Here is a 24,443-nt window from a genome sequence, read left to right on the forward strand (position 1 = left end):
GGAACCACGTGCTGCGGAAGAAGTGAATTGACAACAAACACGCGGGTGAGTGTAAGCACTATTTTCAAATATTAATATTTTGCTTGCTTTGCATTATTACGCAACAGTGTTAAGCGAACGTGCTTTGTAATGGTGATTCAGTTGTTTTTATGTAATAGTGTTAATGTTAACACGATAAATTCTATACATTTCATTGTAAGTTTACAGTACATGTCTATACAAATTAATAAATCACTAAAACAATAATAAAATGATTGATTGACTTAATCGCTAAGTGCATTTTCGTTTAGGGCTTCAGAATGGAGAGGGACACTCTCTCTTGCTTCATATCAGACCATGAAGGTTTCCATGGGACCATAAAAAACTCACCCCAAGACTTTGTGGTTATTGAGATAGACATCAATGGACAACTTGTTAACAGTCCCAATGTTCAAGAAGGACATACAAAAAGACCTTCTCCACCAAGTCAAGCTATTAAAAGGGATGATAAATTAACACAATCTAAAGCAGATGACACTGACATTTTAAATCAGGATTGCTTTGATCTGAATGTAATCCTGGGTCCAAGTGTGAATAAAGAGTTGGAGCATTTCACTAACAAAATGAGAGTAAGAGCTGGTGAGCAAGAAAAGGTGGAACTGTCAGTGGGTACTTATCCTGATAAACACCAGAGAGCAGTTGTCCACAGAGCAGTACGATACAACTTCCCCTTCCTCCAGACTGTGACCAACCAATCAGAGATCCGGGTCAGAGAGGACCCAGACTTCAAGGAGCTTGCTAGTTTAGCCTCTGAAGGAGAAGCTGAGGAGTTCTTCCGGTTCATTGATGCCAAAGTACCTGGTTCTGTGTTTACCTTCCTCCCCGATGATAGCAAGGAACACCGAACTTCAGTTCACCATTTTGTTAGCAGGCGGTTTGGGAAGCTTGTGGAAACCAAGAGCTTCACCGACCAGCAGAAGACTTCCATTACAGTGAGACTAAGAGAGAGAAGCAAACAACCCAAGAAGAGAACACTAGCAGAATGTCATGAGGAGGAAGAAGAGGTGACATTATACACATGTGAGCAGAGAAGACATTTCTTATTATCATGTAAAGCTGATGGACACCTGCCTAAAATGCAAGTCTTTTTTCCCCCCTCAGCTTTCACACTGAGGAAAGAGAACTTGGAGACTTTGGAGGCCATCAGCTATATGGCTGCAGTACTTGGAGTGCTTCCGTCTGATTTTACCTATGCAGGAATTAAAGACAAGCGAGCCATCAGCTACCAGGCCATGGTGGTGAAAAAGATCTCTCCAGAGCGGTAAACTGACAATTAGTCAATTAGTCCATTATCTGATGTTCTGTCCTTTCCCAATGTTTATTTTCTTCTCCTTTCTCAATTAAATTAGTAGTAAGTGGAAATGGGGGGGGGGGGGGGGGGGGGCACAAGGGGGTGCTAGGGTGCCTGCGAAAACAAACTTTTAGGGCTGTCAAAGTTAATGTGTTAACTTCAGACAATGAAACACGTGAAACATTGTGATTTTAATATTCACATTCAGCAAATTTGATAACATTAACCATTTCATTCTGATTTTTAGAACTGACCATAAATCAAGAAATTAATTGCAAATATTTTATTCCCCAAAAGTGCTATATGTAATTTTTTGACGGCACTGAAACATAAAAAGACCATAATACATTTGCAAATATTCAGGAAACATGCTAAGTTCACATACTAGTTTCTTCAAAAACCAATGCTACAGCCAGTTATCATACTTTGAAAATGTGCTTTCCATATCGGAATGTCTGTTTTTGTTTTGGTCTGTGTGATTCCGCCCACTTGTGATTCAAGCAAACGAACTGTATACTGCATCTTTAATTACAAGAAAAAAATCAGCAAAAAGATTAAAGATTAAATGCATTGCATATGAAAGTGGGACGCGAAAAATTAAAAATAATCAAAGCTACCTTTTAACTTTGGAGTCATCCGTTATCTTTCGCATTTAGGAATTTGGGTCCTGTAATTAGCGCAATTAATGAACTATGATTTTTTTAAATTGCAAATATTTTATTCTATTTCTTACCTTTATCTACTAGCTAAATAAATATTTTAACATTAATATGAAAGATTATTAATAAAAGTAATATATTTTTCATATTCTATTTTAGCCGCTTTTTTGCTGTTTGCTATTTTTTGTATTTGCTGTTTAGTACAAAATTATGTAATTTGTCTTTATAATATCAAACCTTTTTTTTTTTTTTTTTTTATAATTTACATGGAATGGTTTGCTTGACTCAATTTGTAGATGCATATAACAATTCTATTGGCAGGTTGCTGGACAAAGTCTCAGCGTTTGAGAGGAGGGGAATGCTGATCTCTCATGTCTGTCCTGTTTCTGAGCCCCTTAAGCTCGGCAGACTCCAGGGAAATCACTTTGATCTTGTCATCAGAGACCTGAAGCCTCATGGGAAAAGTCAACTTACAGAGCTGCAACATCTTGTAACAGAGTCAGTGGGAAATGTGAAGGTAAATATATGTTCACCAGTATGTAATTAATAAATGGCATAGACACACACTGCTACAAAAAAAATATATATCTGTTTTTGTTTTTATAGAACAGAGGCTTTGTAAATTATTACGGACCCCAACGTTTTGGAAGTGGATCATGTGTCCAAGCAGACCAAGTAGGGCTTGCGCTCTTAAAGGAGAAAATGGTACCAGTTTAAGCCATTCATTTCCATTTAATGTCTATATGTGGTGCACCGTCTTAAAACGCTGTGTATTTTGAGCAGGAGGCTTCTGTTAAGCTGTTCTTCACTCCAGAGGATGGTGATGATCTCCAGAACAAGGCAAAACGTCATTTTCTTCTAACTGGTGTGTGCTGGGATTTCTCTGATAGTGAAGTTTGTTATAGTTCACCAAAAAATGTAAATAAGGTCATCGTTTGCTGATCCTTCATGTCGTTCCAAACCCATTTGACTTTCTTTCTTTGCATACAGTTCCTGTGCTTCCAAGAACAACTAACAGTCTCCGTGTATATCTCTCTTCAGGGAATGCCAAGGAGAGCTTTGCGCTCATGCCAGCTTACAAAGCCAGAGAGCGCCTTATGCTCCGTGCACTTCACCGGTACGGCAGCAGAGAGGAAGGTTGCATACGTGGCTGGCTCAGTTTACCCCACAGTATGAGGGTCTTCTACCTCCACTCTTACTGTAGCAGAGTGTGGAACGAAGCGGCCAAATACCGGCTCCAGACACTGGGCTTTAAGCCTGTCCAGGGAGATCTGGTTTGGGCTGGATCTGAAAAGGGACTCAAAGACACCACAGAGGAACTGAACACTCCACAGGTTAGGAACTTGGTTTAGTTAAAGCTGTGGAGAAAGAAAAAAAAGTGATGGGCTGTAGCTATGTATATATAATTGATTGCAATAATTATATTTATTATATAATAAATATTATATATAATAATTGCTAATTGATGGCAATAAAAATATGTAAAATGTTACACACACACACGTGTGTATATGTGTGTATATATATATATATATATATATATATATATATATATATATATTACACAAATATATACTGTGTGTATATATTTACAGACATTTGTAGTAATTGCTTTATTTCTGTGTTGTAGGTCCATGTTGTGACCTCTGTGGAGGAAAAGGATGAAGTTTTTTCATTAGACCAGGTACTATGTTCAAATGTCTCCTTTTTTCTGACTGTGTCTACTCTGCTAACTTGACCCATCAATCCCTTATAATGTTTCTTCTGAATTTCTTCAAGGTAATTCTTCCGATGCCAGGAAATAGTGTCAAGTACCCAGAAAACTTGCTGGGCCAGTGGTATCAAGACCGATTGGCTCAGGATGGCTTGGGGTCATCCCGTTTCAGAGTGACATCCCTTAAACTCAACATCCCGGGATGTTATCGCCTGCTGCTCGCAAAGCCACAGAACATCACGTACAGCCTGCAGACCTCAGAGAAGCCGCAGGGTCAGTCAGACCAGACTTGTGTGCCCAGTCTATCAGTAACCTTTGACCTGGATGCATCCTGCTATGCTACTGTATGTCTCAGCGAGATTATGAAGTGTAATCTCTCATAGTTTAATGACAGTGATCAAAAATGCTTACAGACTAAATAATGTGGATCTTTCTTAACGTCAAATATGAGGGGCTGTTTTGTGCCATTTTATGTAAGCGATGTAAGAAGTTTCTGTTATAAAGCATTTGTGCCTTCACTTATGGGAAAAGAAGAGAATTTTCTGTGCCAGTGTCACTGATGAGGAACTCTGGATGGGTCTTAAAGTTGTTGCAAAGATTTAATAAAAAATCTTCTTGACAAGTCTGATTGTTTGGTTACGTGTTTCAGTATGTGAATATTTAGGCTCAATGCATTTAAACATGATTTCAGTATTTCACCTTTAAAATCTCATGGTAAACACAAAGTTCTGGGTGTCTCTCTGTGGTCCTGATGTGAGGCTATAGCACAGAATGAGATGAGTATTGATGAAGCCTGTGGATAGTGACTGACATGCTCATCTAGAAGTGATACTGTAGATCTCTGCACTAGTTTTCTGTACATGAAAAAAGAAGACAAAAATGTGAATTCTTTCTAACATTAAGCCATTAATGTTACCACAAATGAACTCCCCATTATCTGTAGCTCAGGCTATTAAGCACTGCATTTTTATCAGAGTTGTGAGATTAAATCCCACTATCACTTAATTTGAATTTTTGTCACCATATCTAGCAAAACACCATGAAACAACAACAAAAACCCCACAGGCAAATAACTGCAACTCAGACGATAACTGTTTGACTTTCATATGTGAAAGTCCTTGTTCAATTCCGATAAATGTATTTTATTTTATTTTCATCTCTAATACTACAACAACTGTCCAGGCTCAGGAGACAAAGTGATGCGTTAGGATTGTGAAGACCGAGTTCAAATCCTGCTTTTGCTTATATGTTAAAGCTCATGCATTACATTATATTATAGAATAAATTTAAATCCAGCTAATTTGTCAGAGGTCTCCGTGATTTTGCCAAGTAAGACATGTTCCTGGATCAATTTCTTTTGTTCATCCTGGATCAACATTACTGTCCAAAAATATAGACTTAACCCAATCCCTACCCCTAAACCTAACCCTACGACTTAAAATCAGTGGGAAATGATAGCTGATTAACAAGGGTGTACAAGCACCTAACCCAGTTCGTAAGTCTAAAACAGATATTTTCTGAAAAGTTATATCTCAATTCTGATTGGTTGATTGTAATGTTGTTTCAGTTTTTAAGGGTTTTCAGGAACATGTTGTACTTGATGAAATCACATGCACCTTTGTCAGCCTCGGTGGCTCAAGTGATAGTACCTTGGGTTTTAATCTTAGAATCCTGAGTTCAAATCCCACTCTTGCTTTCGCAATTAATTGAATGCTTTAACTCAGGTAAAACAGCATATAACCCTTAAAAACTAAAGCCAACATCCCAAATTGGCTAACTGCTTGCCTATGTAAAATCTTGTTTTAAATCCTAATTAGCAATTCATAGCAATCCTAATAGCTAATCTTTATCATTATATAAAACAGCTCTCAACAAAAGAGAGCTTTGTGTTTTAATCATGGAGCCCTGAATTCAAATACCGCTCTATTTTTTTATTTGTAACTGGGCTGAAACTGTAAATAATCCTTAAATATAACTAAAGCCAACATCACAAATTGGCTCATTGCTTGCCTGTTGTGTATAAAATCTTGGTTTAAATCCCATAATTCCTAATAATTTCCCCATATAAAACAGGGCTCTTAACAAAACCCATCCGAACACCAACAGAATAAGTCAGACTCAGTGGCTCAGGTGGGAGAGCATTGTGTTTTTATGTAAGAGACCTGAGTTCAAATCTTACAATTCTTTATTTTAAATTGTTGTCATTAAACTAAATGAAGCTCTCTAAATGGACTTGACTTTGGCAAAAGCTGCAGTGATGCAGTGGTTAAACACATGCCAATTAAAACAAAACTGAGACATGAGTTCAAAACCCACTATAATAAAATTTTCTTCATATATTACAAAACACTCAATAAACTCCACCCAAAGTCCACAAACTCAGTGGCTCAGGTGATAAATTGTTACATTTTCATCTGGGAGACCTGAATTCAAGTCCTACAATTGCTTATTTTAAATTGTTGTCATTAAACTAAATGAAACTCTCTAAATGGACAAACCCACTGTGAAAACCACAGTGGTACAGTGGTTAAACACATGTTATTAGAGTAAAAGCTGCGACTGAGATGTGGATTCGAAACCCACAAATGCTTAGTTTTTCGTCATGTAATACAAAGCAGTCAATAAATCGTTCCACCCAAAACATCGTTCAACTACACCGGCTTGGTGGCTCAGTTGATAAAGCGTTGTGCTTTAATCTTGGAGACCTGAGTTCAAATCCCATTATTGCTTATGTTAAATTACTGTCATTAAATCCAACAAAACGCCCCAAATGACAACTCTCAGAGTGAAAGCCACGATGGCACTAGTGGTTAAACACACGTTGGTTGCGGACAAGACTGGAGTAGAGGCTTGGGTTCAAATCCCACCTCGGTGTGTGGGGAACACACCAAAGAAACAAAGCTGTGGCAACAGCGAAGTACCTGGGGCGGTACACCAAACAAAAGGGAGTGGTGGCAAAGGTGGATACCTGAGGCTCCCAGTGAGCACTCTGGGGCGGTGAAACAGACTGGCTATACAGCCATAAGAAACACGGACTAACTGGCCAACAAACCTGGGGCGATAAACAGATGAGAAACAAGGATGGACTGGCTGAAATACCTGGGGCGGTAACGGAGAGGGAGATGAAGGCGAAATGGAGATGAAGGCTGGGTGGAGAGGGAGAAGAGGCGGAGAGGGAGAAGAGGCGGACCTGGGAGAGGGAGAAAAGGCGGACCTGGGAGAGGAGGTGGAACAAACAAAAAAAGAAAAAACTTTTTTTTTTTTTTTGTGGAAAAAATCTGCAGCAGAGAGGGGGGGATTTGAACCCTAGTCTCCTATGTCAAGCTCAGCTTCCATGTCTTGAACACTGACCACTAGACCATCAGCACTTCACACTAATAAATGATCTTTCGTATTATTTGAGGAAAACCCAAATGCACACATTTTGAAAAAAAAAAAAACATTGAAAAAAGAATTTAAAATCTTACAATTTTAAAATTCATTAATGTCAATTTAGGGAAAGGAAAATGCATGCATTTTGGGGAAAAAATAATTGTAAAAAACATAAAATTACAATCTAAAATCATCATAAAATTAATAAATGTCAATTTGAGGAAAAACCAAATGCACACATAAATAAATTAATGGATGAATGCATTTAAAAATATCTAAAAAAACTGTCTCTTAATTATTTATTGAAGAATTTTGACTTTCAAAATTTGCCTTGCTTTGCAAATACACATTTAAGAATTTTTCATTTGATTGAGTCAAGTTAGTTTGGCATCAAATAAACTGAATTTTCAATAATCGAGATCTGACAGCAAAACATATGCCTTATGTTTTACCTTAAAACAAAAATGTTAATAATTTAGCCAGACCCTGAACTCATTCTCTCAAATGCAGTTTATAGACTGCATGAAACTGGAATATAAAGAACAGACATAAGCATTACCTGTGCATCAGCAGATGTCCATCATTACAGTCAATGTCTGTTCACATGCTTCTGTTGCGGTGTAACGGTTCAAGCATCCCTTAATCTGTAGAGATTAGACATTACTCCATATTGTGCACAGACTTTCAATTGTACAAAAGAGCTAAAAATATTCGTTTACACATTTTAAGCACAAAAACACACTTTTTTGTGCATTAGGCTATTATAATTCAAATAAGTGATGCAGAACTTAGATGCAGAAAATGAAAGATGAAATCATGGATAGCAAAATAGATTGCATTGACAGTAACATTAAGTGTGCCATAAATCAGAAGGAACATCAGAGCTTCACACAACACCAACTATTAAGAAACACGAATCCTGTAGATAACTACAATGACACTATAGCATCAGCAGATAAGAGCACCATTCCTTATTATTCTATTTCATACAGGGTATATGAACCACCTCCTTAGAGTCACTCAAGAAAACTTGTTGTTCTTGTAAATGTCTGACAGTTCTGCAGGAGCACAGAATGTAAACAAAGTCAGTGATAAAATCAATAAATCATAATAAATAATAAAAGATATGACTGCATTCATAAATGTTTGTTATAAAAGAACTATAAAATACCTCTAACAATACTTTTAGGCTTAGAGTTTTTTTTTTTTTTTTAAGTTTTTAGAAACTTTTAAACAGCAAAAAGAAAGCAGCATCACTCAAATACTCTTCCAAACACATTAAGCGCCGCTTTAACATATCAGAATAATATATCAATACAAGCTTAATTAATGACTTGAAAACAAACGAGGACTGCAATATAATGCGTGATGGAGAATTTAGAAAAGCACTTTATGCGTAAAGTTACTCACTCACAGGTGAGTCGCGTGACAGTCGATTCCTTCACTTGATCACAGCGTGTGTCGGTTGTTTTTTGCTGATGGGGTGAAATATGTGCTTTTAAGTGACATATGAGTCTGTCATCTGCAGAAAATGTACTTTTATGCCGGTAAACCGATATAAATGTACTGCAGCGACTGTCATGGAGGTTTCACGTTGTTTAGAGATGGAAAGGTGTCATTTTGAACGTGAAACCTGCCTACGCCGCCTAGTGGAGCGGATGGGGAACTGCGCAGTTTCTACCAGACCAGTCGTTCTTATTGTGCCACCAACAGACAGAAAATGACTCAAAGTTGGGTTCCTGATTTTTCAAACCTGTAGCTTATTTCAAATATTTCATACTTAAAACAGAAAGCCCTATTTGTTATATTAAATGTAAGAGGGGTGAATTACAGGTGGCCACCGGCTTCCTCTTGTGGTCAACATCTGTATCACAGCAGGACTGATACTGTTGCGTTCTCAGGAAAGAAGTGCAGTAGATTCCGGAAATTATTATGGAGCATCAAATGTTTGGCGCGGATAGTAGAGGTATTGGAAATAATGAAAATAGAAGAAAAGTGTGGATTATGTCTTTGAAACTGACGATGAAAAGGGAAATCTTCTGGCGAGAGGAAGGAACATAAGGTAAGTTAATGTTGATGAGTCTATCTGTCCATTGAAACTAAGCAAAAGATAGGAATGATTGAAAGTGTTTATTCTCTAGGAATGGAGATTTTTAAAGTCTGCGTAAAATCAAAATTGACTATATTCATTTTGTTAGCACAAATTGCTATTTTTGTGGTGAACAAAAATAGCAATTAACTTGTTAACAAATTAATCCAATTAACTTGGATTAATTTGCTCATCCATGCAAGTTAATCAAAAAAAAAAGAAATAGTTTGCCTTCATAATCTTTCATCAAAATCTGGAAATGCTCCTCCCCTCTAAAATGGAAATGAGCATGACATCCTTAACCGCGATATTCAATTTTTTTTTTTTTTAACTGCATTCGAAAAAAATACATTCAAAGAAAACACCTGGAATGCATAATGGTACTGTATGTTTACTGTTAGAAGACAGACTGGTTGGGTTGACCCCTACCCACAGAACCACCAATATGTGACAGAAATACATGTTGTAGACCTGAGTAATTATTCAAAAACATTAATTATGTCCATCCCATTAACAGGAAATAGATTTTCCTAAAGAATCCATCAAGTTGTCCAGTACGGCTCCCACAGAGCTGAAAGATTTGCCTAAAAGGATCCCAAATGATGCAGCTAGGTATCACTTTTTCCTCTACAAACACTCGCATGAAGGAGACTACCTTGAGTCCACAGGTAAGAGTGGCATATCATATGTTCATTAAATTTATATATACGTTATGAATACAGAATAATGTGTATATGTGTTATGTAATTATTAAACTAACACATTAGTAATTATTAAAATTAAAAATAGGGCTTTTGAACTTTGTTGTATTTTATTTATTACTTTTGTTTGTTATATATGTTTGCTTTTTTTGATAATGTCTGTTAATAGTTATTGATTATGCAAGTAAAGTGGTCTGTTAGAACAAATTTATCTCATTTATGTTCCAGCTTATGCCTAAAAATATAAGAACAAAAAAATGTTTTTGAAAATTAGGACTATTGAATTGTTCACAAAACAATATTTATTTTTTTTATAAAGTATATTTTCAAAATTACCATGGCCAGTTATGCATTTTTCTTTTTCTTACATTTAAAGGTGTATTAAATAAAATGATGAATTATGTATTAAGGACATCTAGTTATCATCTGATTACCTTTAAGTTGTTAATGTTCAGATTTTAAAATCTAATTGCCATTAGCAATTGTTGGGCATGTTTTGCCTTGTATGAAAATAGTTTAAAAAGTGCTTATGATACACATGTATAATGCATTTTCAAACAGTTTTATTGCTTTTTTGTGTTTGTGTTTGCAGTGTTCATCTACTCTATGCCTGGTTATAAATGCAGCATCAGAGAGAGAATGCTGTATTCAAGCTGCAAGAACCCTCTCATAGACACAGTGGAGAAAAACTTGGGCATTGAAATTGCAAAAAAGGTATTACATGTTATATATGTTTAGTTTTCACTGTAGTATTAAATACAACACACACCATTCTGTTAAATTCCTGGAAGCAAGTGTCATTTTAAGATTATCAGACCATTTACAATAATGTTAATGTTAGAGTTTTCACATTTGATTCTTCCTTTCAGCTGGAAATTGACAATGGTGATGAACTAACCAGTGACTTCCTGTATGAAGAGGTTCATCCCAAGCAGCATGCGCACAAGCAAGCTTTTGCCAAACCCAAGGGGCCAACCGGGAAGAGGGGGGGTCGTAGAATTACACGGGCGCCAGGAGATGGCGGCGATGATGATTAGACCTCTTCCTGTTCTGAATCTGACAGTGGTACATTCCACTTAGTCTAATGAATCCCGTCCTCGAAGTGAATTCCCATTTTTACCTTGACTCATGTAGACCACAGCCCTATAGACTGATCTATGCACAAAGTAAAACACTAAGCCTGTGAAATTACATTTTGTAGCTTGCAATATGATACGCTATGTGGAAGAACACAGCTTGAGGTAGACGAGAATGTTTTTTACTAAGCTTCACTTGCATTCAAGGATGCCGTCTGTGATGTTCCATAGTTTTAACACTATTATGCTGTTTACTTGTATATTAGTCAAGATTATGATATAGAGTGCAATACTGTTGAAATCGACACTCCATTTAGTGCTCGTTGTCCAGAAATAGATATTGATTTTCAAACTTTGTTGAAGATCATTTTTGAGAAAAACAGATGGTTTCCCATAAACAGATATCTAGTCAAGGTATAAATTGCACTTTCAGTGGTAGCTTTCCAGCTTTCCATTTTAGCTGAGGAGTAACTTCAATATTTGTCCAGGAAAATGGCTGTGGAGATTAGGCATGATTTATGTTTGGAAAACAAGCCCGGAAAGTTAAACAGTCCACAAGAAGGTCAGAAGTTCAGATCTGTTTTATGAGGCCATACGCATTATTAATTAACTTTGATTGATTAGGCTTGAAAATTTTCTTAAAGAGCGACTACGTAAATGATCAGTATTTTGACAGCCACCGAAGCTTGTAGCGATAGGGTAGGGATGATTTCAATGAAGGATTTGCCAAGAATATTGTGCTGAAAATTAGAGATCGACCGATATATCGATTTACCGATATTTTTCCCGATATTTAAGCATTTTTTCATAATCGAATATCGGTTTTGTAATATCGGATTCCCCGATAAACACCGCCATCTTGTGGACGTTTTCAGAATTGCGCACAGGATCGCAATTGCAGCGCATCTGAGGGGAGACCAGACAGCAACGGCGTGCAGGTACTTGATTTGCTGTAGTTAGTAAACTATTTAATATTACAGGCATTAATGCACAAATTAGATGTATTACATAAATGCCTGATATATAGTTTAAATGCAACTTGGCTCTAAGAAATATGATAAATAAGATACTCTGTCAAGCCCTGTCCCTATAAAGATAGGCTATAACTTTGCCTGAAATAACACAGCCATGAATTAGCACATGGTGGAAATAAAAGAGCTGAATTTAATTCTCTCTGTGGTCTATTAGTCTCGTGAAGTCGGAGTCACATAGATAATCCGTCAAGTCCTCTCCCAATAAAGACGTAACTTTGCATGAATTAAATAATACAGCCATGAATGATTGCATGTTGGAAAGAAAAGCATTGAATGTAATTCTCTCTCTGTTGTCTATAGTCTCGTGAAGCCGCTTTCATATTGCAGTTCACTCAGCGGGTTGATGCTCAAGAAATGCTCAGCACGGCCACCGCATGTAACTTTTAACAAGATTCACTTTTTTGAAGCACCCTAAATTGTATTAACACTTACTATATAACCATTATTTCGTTTATAAACATCTAAATTAATACAACTCTATGGAAATTAATTATTTATTATCTCCGCGATCGATCGCAGTTTGAGTAGCCTATAGTTCTGTGTAAAGGCATAGATAAACCGCGCTGTCAGCAGCATAATTTAGAGCATGCCAGTTGAGAAATGCAATAAAATACAATGCTTGTTATATTCCAATATTCCAGAGAATATTATTCCGTGAATTAACATTATCCAGTGAATTATTCTTCACTCTTTATCCTATTAAACAGCTTAAAAAACGGTTTTTAAAAATGAAGTTAAAAATGAAGTTGATATGACTCCTTTCCTTTATTTTCTCCATTTGAAAACATTAGACTTTCTATGTTCATTTTGCTTACTGCTAATATTAGTGTTGCTGCTAAAGCTTTTTATAAATAAAATGTTTTTCATTGTTGTAATACGAAGATTACATTTAACATGACAGGGCTCTAGACTGCGACCAAAATGGTAATTGTTTGCGAGTTAAAATTTGACGTGGTCGCATTTGTACGAGTGCCAGGTCTGCGCTACTCCAAAGCGTCTGCTTCATACAGCGCGCGCTGCCAGCCGCAGCACATTATAGCAGGAGTCAGATTTCACTGATCACGTGAAGAGAGCTTTCAGCGCGAGCGCTTAGTGGGTAGAGCCTGGTTTATATGGAAAGCCAAAGTGTTCTTAAACGCCTGCTCGGGCGTCTGGTTGCACACTGACACGTCAAAAGCGTGCGATTTGACAGCAAACGCGCGTCCTGGACGCGCGTTTTGCCATGAAAACGCGCGTTCTTAGCGCGCGCTTTGGGATTACGGCGAACGCACGTCGGAAACGCGCGGTTTTGTGTATCAAAACGCGCGTCCTCGACGTGTGATTTCCTATAAAACGCGCGTTCTTGACGCGCGCTTTGGAGTCACCATAAACGCGCGTTTTTGACGTGCGTTTATCATAACAGGAAATGGGCGTCGAATACGCGCGTTTAGAGTCGGACAAAACGCACGTTTTGAACGTGTTACAGGTAAACCAAACAGGCAGCGCAAACGTCTTTTGAAGTATCCACACAGGCGAAAACAACGTGCGCTCTCCATAGTGTTCTCAAAATGGCACACGTCAAAAGCGTGTGCTGACTTCATTGCCCGATTCTGTCATGTTGTGTTCACTATACTGTCATGTTCCTTGATGTTTTTACAGTTTTGTTTATCAGATTCTACTCAGACCTAAAGAAAAAAAATCCAGCTGCTTCCTCAAGGCTCTAGCTCAAATAAATTCCTGTTGTTGTTTTAGGTCTTATTTCAGACAGATAGTTTTAGTGTGGATATATTATATAGCAATTTCACCTCTTGAAAATGGTGTATTAATGCTTTCATAAAGTTACTTTACTTGTAACTGAAGTAATTCAAATAAAGAAGTATTCCCAACCCAGAGTCGATTATTCAAAACTAGTCATATCCTCCTGGTCTGTGAGCAATTCATAGCATCATATCGTCCTGAGACCCCCCCACACAAAAAAGCTTTGTGAATTTAGTATTTCTTCATATCATTACATTGTTTAGAACATTAGACTTTTTTTTAATGAATATTTTTTGAAAGATTATATTGTGTTTGCAGCATACACTTGCACAGACATTTGACGATTCACATAGGCATATAAATAAATATAAACAATAATTTATCTAATTAAAATATCCAGGCTTACAGACTATCGACTGCCATTGGAGAAGAATAATTTAAGAACTTAGCTTGGGGGACAAATAACTGTTTTAACCTATTTTTTGAACACCTGGGGACACAATATTCAAAAAATCTGATGGAAGCAATTCAAATGTGCGCTAAAGGATGCCTCTTATCACTCATGGTATTTTCCTTATTTAGCACTCTTTACATTCTTTATACTCTGTAATTTAATTAATTTAGTAAATTAATTTTATTAATCTTTAAAGACCTACGAGATGGAGTAGTCATGGTGAAACTTCCAAAATATTTGGTATGTCTAAAAAGCCCTGAATATGAATAATGGAAAAAACATATCTTTTTTTTATGACATGTCGTTATTAAAAAATTTAAATATAAAGTAAAAATATGTCGTTTAAACAACATAACATCCTGTCATTAGGACAGAGTGGAAAATAATATGTCAGCAATGCCATACAGTAATACCCCATATATAGCGGACACAACATGACAGAATCGGGCAATGAAGTCAGCACACGCTTTTGACGTGTGCCATTTTGAGAACACTATGGAGAGCGCACGTTGTTTTCGCCTGTGTGGATACTTCAAAAGACGTTTGCGCTGCCTGTTTGGTTTACCTGTAACACGTTCAAAACGTGCGTTTTGTCCGACTCCAAACGCGCGTATTTGACGCCCATTTCCTGTTATGATAAACGCACGTCAAAAACGCGCGTTTATGGTGACTCCAAAGCGCGCGTCAAGAACGCGCGTTTTATAGGAAATCACACGTCGAGGACGCGCGTTTTGATACACAAAACCGCGCGTTTCCGACGCGCGTTCGCCGTAATCCCAAAGCGCGCGCTAAGAACGCGCGTTTTCATGGCAAAACGCGCGTCCAGGACGCGCGTTTGCTGTCAAATCGCACGCTTTTGACGTGTCAGTGTGCAATCAGACGCCCGAGCAGGCGTTTAAGACCACTTTGGCTTTCCATAGGTTTATACTCGCCGCGTCAGCACGAGCGTGAAGGTGGGCGTCGCGGATGGAGCGCAACGGATGGATTTGTTTTCAAACTAAAGTAAAAGACCGCTTCTTAAACCAGAGAAGGTGAACGTGGTGGTATTCTTGTAGAAAAAAACATGCAAGTCCTGTCAGCTACAGCCAGTTTAGTTTTACTTTTCTTTTTGTTTTCGTTTTGAGAAGCTTGTTATCTTTGCTGTTTACCTCAGGTTATGCTATGGAGGCTTTCCTTAATTAAAAAAAAAATATATATATATTAATATTTATTTGCTTCCTCAGAGTTTGCTAAACATTCTGTAATATACTAGGTATATAGTACAGCATGTGGTGTGTCCTATGCCATAGTGTTGTCAAAAATATCGATATTTCGATAAATATCGATACTGAAATATCTGAACGGTACCAATATTAATTTCCCGAAGTATCGATACACCGATACTAGCCGAGCTGTCACTTTCATTTCTCTCCAAAGGCGCGTGGACCAGCACCACACGTGACCGCACTCGTCTCCTTCGCTCTAGTTAAATAGCAAAAGTGAAGTGAATAGAAAGATGACTGCTCTGGATGTTAAAGAACACAGCAGGAGCGCTATCTGTAGGGATCTATGATCTCCGCGATGCAGAGAACGCGCACGGAATCCAGTCATAAACACGGAATTTTCAGTTTAACGCGGAATGTCACGGAATTTGTCAAAGTTTGGATGAATTAATCAAAAGTAGGTCATTACACTTAAATCAAATCGCGATATGGACTAGTATCTGTAAATATTAAGCTGCTAAAGTCGATTTAAATATGAATCCTGCATGTTTTGCGCGTCTCTGTGTGAATGTGCTGCACCTGCGGTTTTGTTTACTAATGTGGCGCTCGCGGTGATTTCAGCGTCTGCCGTCTCAATGAGGACATAAACACATCAACAATATCTCCAGAACTGATCTGAAAGGCACTTTACGAGCATTTTACCATTTAATTTGAGTAAAACTAGCGTCATATCATACACACACAGAACTTTAAAAGTATTCACGGCAACCCGTCAAAATAAAAGTTCGGTTTAACCTATTAAAGACCGTGTGCCAGAAATAGGCTATATTACTATTATTTAGTAGAATGTACATAATACTACTACTTACTACTACTGTTCATTTTTTTAAAAGAAATAATCACAAAATATTTTAATTTTAATAGTAAATCCCCTTCATTTGCCAAAAATGTAAATGTTTAATTTTCATTAATTCAAATATAAATTAATTAAAATTGTTTTATGCCTTCATCTGATATCCAGTAAAATTTAAATACACAACACAGAATTTCTGAGGGGGAAAACACATTTCATAAGGCTACTGTAAGAATAAATAAAAATAGTTTGTATGCATTCAAATAATAGACATGCTAAAACACAGAATTTGGTAACAATAAAACATAAGGTGAGAAAAAAACAAAACATTTCATACGGCCCTAAACGTGTCATTTTTGTTACACTTTTAATAAATTAAATGTTAAATTGTATAATTTTCATGATTTTAATGAATTAGACATGCTTTTAGATTAATATCATTTAATTTGACCATTTAAAAAAAAAAAAAAGAGTCCAGAAAAATTCAAACGGAATCCAGAAAAATTAAAATGGAAAAAATTGAATGTAGAAAAAAATTAAACCGAAATTTGTGGAAAAATAAAACTGATTTCATAGGGCCCTATATCTGGAAAAATGTTGGTTATGAAGCAAATGAGAATATCAACAAATAGAACTTTGGATTTTAATTAGTACATGTATTAGCAAACGTTAGTTTCAATTAACATTTAACTAAGATTAATAAAAGATTAATAAATAAATCAACAAATGCAGTACCTCAAGACATTTTTTGTTCATGTAAAATATACCGCATGTTCTCGACTTGTTACATTTATCTTTAAATTAAAAAAATTACCCCCTTAATATTGTGGCAGTTTTTTTCACCGTGGTATCGAAAATGGTATCGAGTATCGATATTTTTCAAGGTATCGTATCGAAGTTAGAAATTCCAGTATCGTGACAACACTACTATGCCATGCCTCGTCTTATTCGTTTTTGTTGATAAATGTTATGTAAGAGTTTGTCATTGTCAACGTACTGTTTTATTGTTGTTGCGCTTTTTAATTAAAAATAACAATGAATCCATCTTTTGTTTTAGTCTTAAAAAGTTAAAGGTGTATAGATAAGCAAAACAATGATCTTTTCTTGTAAAATGTGACACCAAGATCACAAATTTGAAAGTAAAAAGCGCACGAAAAAAGGAATTCCTGTTCACAAAATTTAAATCACAAATAATACAGATGAAAAAGAACGAGTTGAATGTTGAAAACTTTCGTTACCATATAACTATAAACTATGATAAAAGTTCATCAGCATGCATTGATTAATCAAATGTTGTAGCAAAAACAAAAAACAAATTGCAACCAAATTATGTGCTCGTGCACAAAAGTGAGATCAGTGGGAAGAATGAGTCTAGAGCCCTGCGTGAAAGACTGCTAATTCTCAAAACATTTTTTGTTAAGATGACTGAAAGGAGGAAAAACCAAAGTGAAGTATGGACTTACTTCACGCAGTCATTTATTTACTTTATAACAGTAAATAAATATCGGTTCTGCATATCGGTTATCGGGCACATAGACATGCAAATAATTGGTATCGGTATCGGTTATAAAAAAATCAATATCGGTCGATCACTACTGAAAATGTTCCAATACCTTTTTTTAATGTTTTAATTCTTAAAAATTGGTCGTCTTTTTTTTTTTTTTAAATGTAGTATTGTTTAATTATAGGGATATGATAATAGATAATAGAATCCGTCATAACACAAATCTGAAAAAGTGATGCCTCTCTGCATCTTAGATATTTTTCACATTCTTCTAGTGAAAATTAAACCCGCAGAGATATTATTTTTCTAAGCCTGTACAACTGTTTGTCCACATGATATCATTGTCTAACATCTTGAAGTGAGTGTCCATGTTTTCAAGGGTTTAGGGGTTTAGTTCCTGTCTGCCTGAACAGATGTTTTACATGTCATCTAATGGCCAGCCTGCATTTCATGCCATTTGCAACCACACTAATGTATAAGTGCTTGGAGTTAAGTTCACTCAGCATCTCGCTTGGGATGCTTTTGAAAGCACTTATAAGGGAAGGGACTGTAAGTTCCATAACCTCTGGGACGATCCATCTACTGATTCACAACAGGCGAACCACTATTAACATGTCTCCTATGTAAGGGTATTGAAGTCTGGAAAGGAATCATTGAGTCTTAAATGTCTTTTTCTATGCATTGTATAAGATAGAGGAATAGAGGAGAGAGAAAAATAAAAAGATTTGAAAATTCTTTCTACAGTTTCTGTTTTTCTCACAATTAAAAACTTTTAACAAAGAATAAAATACATATATATTATATATAATAAAAATTCTATACACTGACACACACAGAACTGGGTAGATTACTTTCAAATTGTAGTCCATTACTGATTGCAAATTACATGACAAAACTTGTAGTTAGTAAAGTAATCCATTAATCTCACATAGGGTCAAATAATCATACTATTTTTGATTGCTTTTAGATTATTTCTGACCTAACTTGTTTATAACTTTGATTAAATAGGATAATCTTCAACCATAATACAAAGAGTGCATTTCTTAATTAACAACATGAAGTACATCAAACATTACGTGAAATAAGAAATAACGTGAATTTGTTTGAACACATAGTCATAAATGGTTAAATAGCCTACTGAGTGACAATTCGAATAAAAATGAATGTGTTCATCAATAGTTGATGTAATGTTGAAACACTTGAAATGTCAACCAGAAATGTTTTTGTAAATCCAGTGTTCAAATGCTGTGTAGCCACTTGACTGTGTGAATGTCCACAAAACTAAAGACTTTCAAGCGGTAGGCTATTTTAGAAGGGATTATTTAAAAGGTGAAACAGAGGAATTGGGGAGAATCAATCAATTATGAATAATGCATTGCTATTGTGTGAAGAATAACCAATAAAATATGTACATGTACACACACACACACACACACACACACACACAGCCCCCTTACCATTTAATGTTTTGTTGTCATTACGACTTAATATGACTACATGCCTTACACATTTTGTATAAAATTTGCATTTTAGGTTGAAAAAGTACTGAATCCTCGCTAAACAAGAATACGCTATTGCACGGTTTTTGCGCTTCTGTGCCTTTAAGAGCGGAACCACGTGCTGCGGAAGAAGTGAATTGACAACAAACACGCGGGTGAGTGTAAGCACTATTTTCAAATATTAATATTTTGCTTGCTTTGCATTATTACGCAACAGTGTTAAGCGAACGTGCTTTGTAATGGTGATTCAGTTGTTTTTATGTAATAGTGTTAATGTTAACACGATAAATTCTATACATTTCATTGTAAGTTTACAGTACATGTCTATACAAATTAATAAATCACTAAAACAATAATAAAATGATTGATTGACTTAATCGCTAAGTGCATTTTCGTTTAGGGCTTCAGAATGGAGAGGGACACTCTCTCTTGCTTCATATCAGACCATGAAGGTTTCCATGGGACCATAAAAAACTCACCCCAAGACTTTGTGGTTATTGAGATAGACATCAATGGACAACTTGTTAACAGTCCCAATGTTCAAGAAGGACATACAAAAAGACCTTCTCCACCAAGTCAAGCTATTAAAAGGGATGATAAATTAACACAATCTAAAGCAGATGACACTGACATTTTAAATCAGGATTGCTTTGATCTGAATGTAATCCTGGGTCCAAGTGTGAATAAAGAGTTGGAGCATTTCACTAACAAAATGAGAGTAAGAGCTGGTGAGCAAGAAAAGGTGGAACTGTCAGTGGGTACTTATCCTGATAAACACCAGAGAGCAGTTGTCCACAGAGCAGTACGATACAACTTCCCCTTCCTCCAGACTGTGACCAACCAATCAGAGATCCGGGTCAGAGAGGACCCAGACTTCAAGGAGCTTGCTAGTTTAGCCTCTGAAGGAGAAGCTGAGGAGTTCTTCCGGTTCATCGATGCCAAAGTACCTGGTTCTGTGTTTACCTTCCTCCCCGATGATAGCAAGGAACACCGAACTTCAGTTCACCATTTTGTTAGCAGGCGGTTTGGGAAGCTTGTGGAAACCAAGAGCTTCACCGACCAGCAGAAGACTTCCATTACAGTGAGACTAAGAGAGAGAAGCAAACAACCCAAGAAGAGAACACTAGCAGAATGTCATGAGGAGGAAGAAGAGGTGACATTATACACATGTGAGCAGAGAAGACATTTCTTATTATCATGTAAAGCTGATGGACACCTGCCTAAAATGCAAGTCTTTTTTCCCCCCTCAGCTTTCACACTGAGGAAAGAGAACTTGGAGACTTTGGAGGCCATCAGCTATATGGCTGCAGTACTTGGAGTGCTTCCGTCTGATTTTACCTATGCAGGAATTAAAGACAAGCGAGCCATCAGCTACCAGGCCATGGTGGTGAAAAAGATCTCTCCAGAGCGGTAAACTGACAATTAGTCAATTAGTCCATTATCTGATGTTCTGTCCTTTCCCAATGTTTATTTTCTTCTCCTTTCTCAATTAAATTAGTAGTAAGTGGAAATGGGGGGGGGGGGGGCACAAGGGGGTGCTAGGGTGCCTGCGAAAACAAACTTTTAGGGCTGTCAAAGTTAATGTGTTAACTTCAGACAATGAAACACGTGAAACATTGTGATTTTAATATTCACATTCAGCAAATTTGATAACATTAACCATTTCATTCTGATTTTTAGAACTGACCATAAATCAAGAAATTAATTGCAAATATTTTATTCCCCAAAAGTGCTATATGTAATTTTTTGACGGCACTGAAACATAAAAAGACCATAATACATTTGCAAATATTCAGGAAACATGCTAAGTTCACATACTAGTTTCTTCAAAAACCAATGCTACAGCCAGTTATCATACTTTGAAAATGTGCTTTCCATATCGGAATGTCTGTTTTTGTTTTGGTCTGTGTGATTCCGCCCACTTGTGATTCAAGCAAACGAACTGTATACTGCATCTTTAATTACAAGAAAAAAATCAGCAAAAAGATTAAAGATTAAATGCATTGCATATGAAAGTGGGACGCGAAAAATTAAAAATAATCAAAGCTACCTTTTAACTTTGGAGTCATCCGTTATCTTTCGCATTTAGGAATTTGGGTCCTGTAATTAGCGCAATTAATGAACTATGATTTTTTTAAATTGCAAATATTTTATTCTATTTCTTACCTTTATCTACTAGCTAAATAAATATTTTAACATTAATATGAAAGATTATTAATAAAAGTAATATATTTTTCATATTCTATTTTAGCCGCTTTTTTGCTGTTTGCTATTTTTTGTATTTGCTGTTTAGTACAAAATTATGTAATTTTTCTTTATAATATCAAACCTTTTTTTTTTTTTTTTTTTTATAATTTACATGGAATGGTTTACTTGACTCAATTTGTAGATGCATATAACAATTCTATTGGCAGGTTGCTGGACAAAGTCTCAGCGTTTGAGAGGAGGGGAATGCTGATCTCTCATGTCTGTCCTGTTTCTGAGCCCCTTAAGCTCGGCAGACTCCAGGGAAATCACTTTGATCTTGTCATCAGAGACCTGAAGCCTCATGGGAAAAGTCAACTTACAGAGCTGCAACATCTTGTAACAGAGTCAGTGGGAAATGTGAAGGTAAATATATGTTCACCAGTATGTAATTAATAAATGGCATAGACACACACTGCTACAAAAAAAGATATATCTGTTTTTGTTTTTATAGAACAGAGGCTTTGTAAATTATTACGGACCCCAACGTTTTGGAAGTGGATCATGTGTCCAAGCAGACCAAGTAGGGCTTGCGCTCTTAAAGGAGAAAATGGTACCAGTTTAAGCCATTCATTTCCATTTAATGTCTATATGTGGTGCACCATCTTAAAACGCTGTGTATTTTGAGCAGGAGGCTTCTGTTAAGCTGTTCTTCACTCCAGAGGATGGTGATGATCTCCAGAACAAGGCAAAACGTCATTTTCTTCTAACTGGTGTGTGCTGGGATTTCTCTGATAGTGAAGTTTGTTATAGTTCACCAAAAAATGTAAATAAGGTCATCGTTTGCTGATCCTTCATGTCGTTCCAAACCCATTTGACTTTCTTTCTTTGCATACAGTTCCTGTGCTTCCAAGAACAACTAACAGTCTCCGTGTATATCTCTCTTCAGGGAATGCCAAGGAGAGCTTTGCGCTCATGCCAGCTTACAAAGCCAGAGAGCGCCTTATGCTCCGTGCACTTCACCGGTACGGCAGCAGACAGGAAGGTTGCATACGTGGCTGGCTCAGTTTACCCCACAGTATGAGGGTCTTCTACCTCCACTCTTACTGTAGCAGAGTGTGGAACGAAGCGGCCAAATACCGGCTCCAGACACTGGGCTTTAAGCCTGTCCAGGGAGATCTGGTTTGGGCTGGATCTGAAAAGGGACTCAAAGACACCACAGAGGAACTGAACACTCCACAGGTTAGGAACTTGGTTTAGTTAAAGCTGTGGAGAAAGAAAAAAAAGTGATGGGCTGTAGCTATGTATATATAATTGATTGCAATAATTATATTTATTATATAATAAATAATTATTATATATAATAATTGCTAATTGATGGCAATAAAAATATGTAAAATGTTACACACACACACGTGTGTATATGTGTGTATATATATATATATATATATATATATATATATATATATATATATATATATATATATATTACACAAATATATACTGTGTGTATATATTTACAGACATTTGTAGTAATTGCTTTATTTCTGTGTTGTAGGTCCATGTTGTGACCTCTGTGGAGGAAAAGGAGGAAGTTTTTTCATTAGACCAGGTACTATGTTCAAATGTCTCCTTTTTTCTGACTGTGTCTACTCTGCTAACTTGACCCATCAATCCCTTATAATGTTTCTTCTGAATTTCTTCAAGGTAATTCTTCCGATGCCAGGAAATAGTGTCAAGTACCCAGAAAACTTGCTGGGCCAGTGGTATCAAGACCGATTGGCTCAGGATGGCTTGGGGTCATCCCGTTTCAGAGTGACATCCCTTAAACTCAACATCCCGGGATGTTATCGCCTGCTGCTCGCAAAGCCACAGAACCTCACGTACAGCCTGCAGACCTCAGAGAAGCCGCAGGGTCAGTCAGACCAGACTTGTGTGCCCAGTCTATCAGTAACCTTTGACCTGGATGCATCCTGCTATGCTACTGTATGTCTCAGCGAGATTATGAAGTGTAATCTCTCATAGTTTAATGACAGTGATCAAAAATGCTTACAGACTAAATAATGTGGATCTTTCTTAACGTCAAATATGAGGGGCTGTTTTGTGCCATTTTATGTAAGCGATGTAAGAAGTTTCTGTTATAAAGCATTTGTGCCTTCACTTATGGGAAAAGAAGAGAATTTTCTGTGCCAGTGTCACTGATGAGGAACTCTGGATGGGTCTTAAAGTTGTTGCAAAGATTTAATAAAAAAATCTTCTTGACAAGTCTGATTGTTTGGTTACGTGTTTCAGTATGTGAATATTTAGGCTCAATGCATTTAAACATGATTTCAGTATTTCACCTTTAAAATCTCATGGTAAACACAAAGTTCTGGGTGTCTCTCTGTGGTCCTGATGTGAGGCTATAGCACAGAATGAGATGAGTATTGATGAAGCCTGTGGATAGTGACTGACATGCTCATCTAGAAGTGATACTGTAGATCTCTGCACTAGTTTTCTGTACATGAAAAAAGAAGACAAAAATGTGAATTCTTTCTAACATTAAGCCATTAATGTTACCACAAATGAACTCCCCATTATCTGTAGCTCAGGCTATTAAGCACTGCATTTTTATCAGAGTTGTGAGATTAAATCCCACTATCACTTAATTTGAATTTTTGTCACCATATCTAGCAAAACACCATGAAACAACAACAAAAACCCCACAGGCAAATAACTGCAACTCGGACGATAACTGTTTGACTTTCATATGTGAAAGTCCTTGTTCAATTCCGATAAATGTATTTTATTTTATTTTCATCTCTAATACTACAACAACTGTCCAGGCTCAGGAGACAAAGTGATGCGTTAGGATTGTGAAGACCGAGTTCAAATCCTGCTTTTGCTTATATGTTAAAGCTCATGCATTACATTATATTATAGAATAAATTTAAATCCAGCTAATTTGTCAGAGGTCTCCGTGATTTTGCCAAGTAAGACATGTTCCTGGATCAATTTCTTTTGTTCATCCTGGATCAACATTACTGTCCAAAAAT

At 36.6% G+C, this 24,443-nt stretch overlaps 3 protein-coding genes across 5 annotated transcripts; all 3 read left to right on the forward strand.

Annotated features, from left to right (window-relative positions):
- On the forward strand, positions 1-4,331 carry LOC306858378 (pseudouridylate synthase PUS7L-like). 3 transcript variants are annotated; one of them, XM_079398890.1, is made up of 9 exons: positions 1-45; positions 291-1,059; positions 1,141-1,300; positions 2,311-2,506; positions 2,596-2,694; positions 2,773-2,854; positions 3,031-3,323; positions 3,620-3,673; positions 3,769-4,331. In XM_079398890.1, exons 2-9 carry the CDS (start codon positions 300-302, stop codon positions 4,084-4,086), a joined length of 1,962 nt encoding a protein of 653 aa, XP_079255016.1. In that variant the 5' UTR covers positions 1-45; positions 291-299; the 3' UTR covers positions 4,087-4,331. The 3 variants fall into 3 exon arrangements, with proteins under 3 accessions (XP_079255016.1, XP_079255018.1, XP_079255017.1); XM_079398892.1 differs by having other exon boundaries at positions 11-45; positions 299-1,059; XM_079398891.1 differs by having other exon boundaries at positions 17-51.
- A 2,505-nt stretch (positions 4,332-6,836) lies between these two features.
- Positions 6,837-11,044, forward strand: LOC306859011 (twinfilin-1-like; the record flags this gene model as incomplete). The annotated part of the gene is made up of 4 exons (XM_079399824.1): positions 6,837-6,929; positions 9,682-9,832; positions 10,458-10,579; positions 10,735-11,044. 4 exons carry the CDS (start codon positions 6,837-6,839, stop codon positions 10,900-10,902), a joined length of 534 nt encoding a protein of 177 aa, XP_079255950.1. The 3' UTR covers positions 10,903-11,044.
- An 8,304-nt stretch (positions 11,045-19,348) lies between these two features.
- On the forward strand, positions 19,349-23,580 carry LOC306858641 (pseudouridylate synthase PUS7L-like). Its single transcript, XM_079399261.1, has 9 exons — positions 19,349-19,379; positions 19,625-20,393; positions 20,475-20,634; positions 21,639-21,834; positions 21,923-22,021; positions 22,100-22,181; positions 22,358-22,650; positions 22,967-23,020; positions 23,116-23,580. Exons 2-9 carry the CDS (start codon positions 19,634-19,636, stop codon positions 23,431-23,433), a joined length of 1,962 nt encoding a protein of 653 aa, XP_079255387.1. The 5' UTR covers positions 19,349-19,379; positions 19,625-19,633; the 3' UTR covers positions 23,434-23,580.
- The last annotated feature ends 863 nt before the right edge of the window (positions 23,581-24,443 follow it).

The sequence above is a fragment of the Barbus barbus genome, assembly GCF_936440315.1.
Source record: "Barbus barbus genome assembly, chromosome: 39".
NCBI classification, from domain to species: Eukaryota; Metazoa; Chordata; class Actinopteri; order Cypriniformes; family Cyprinidae; genus Barbus; species Barbus barbus.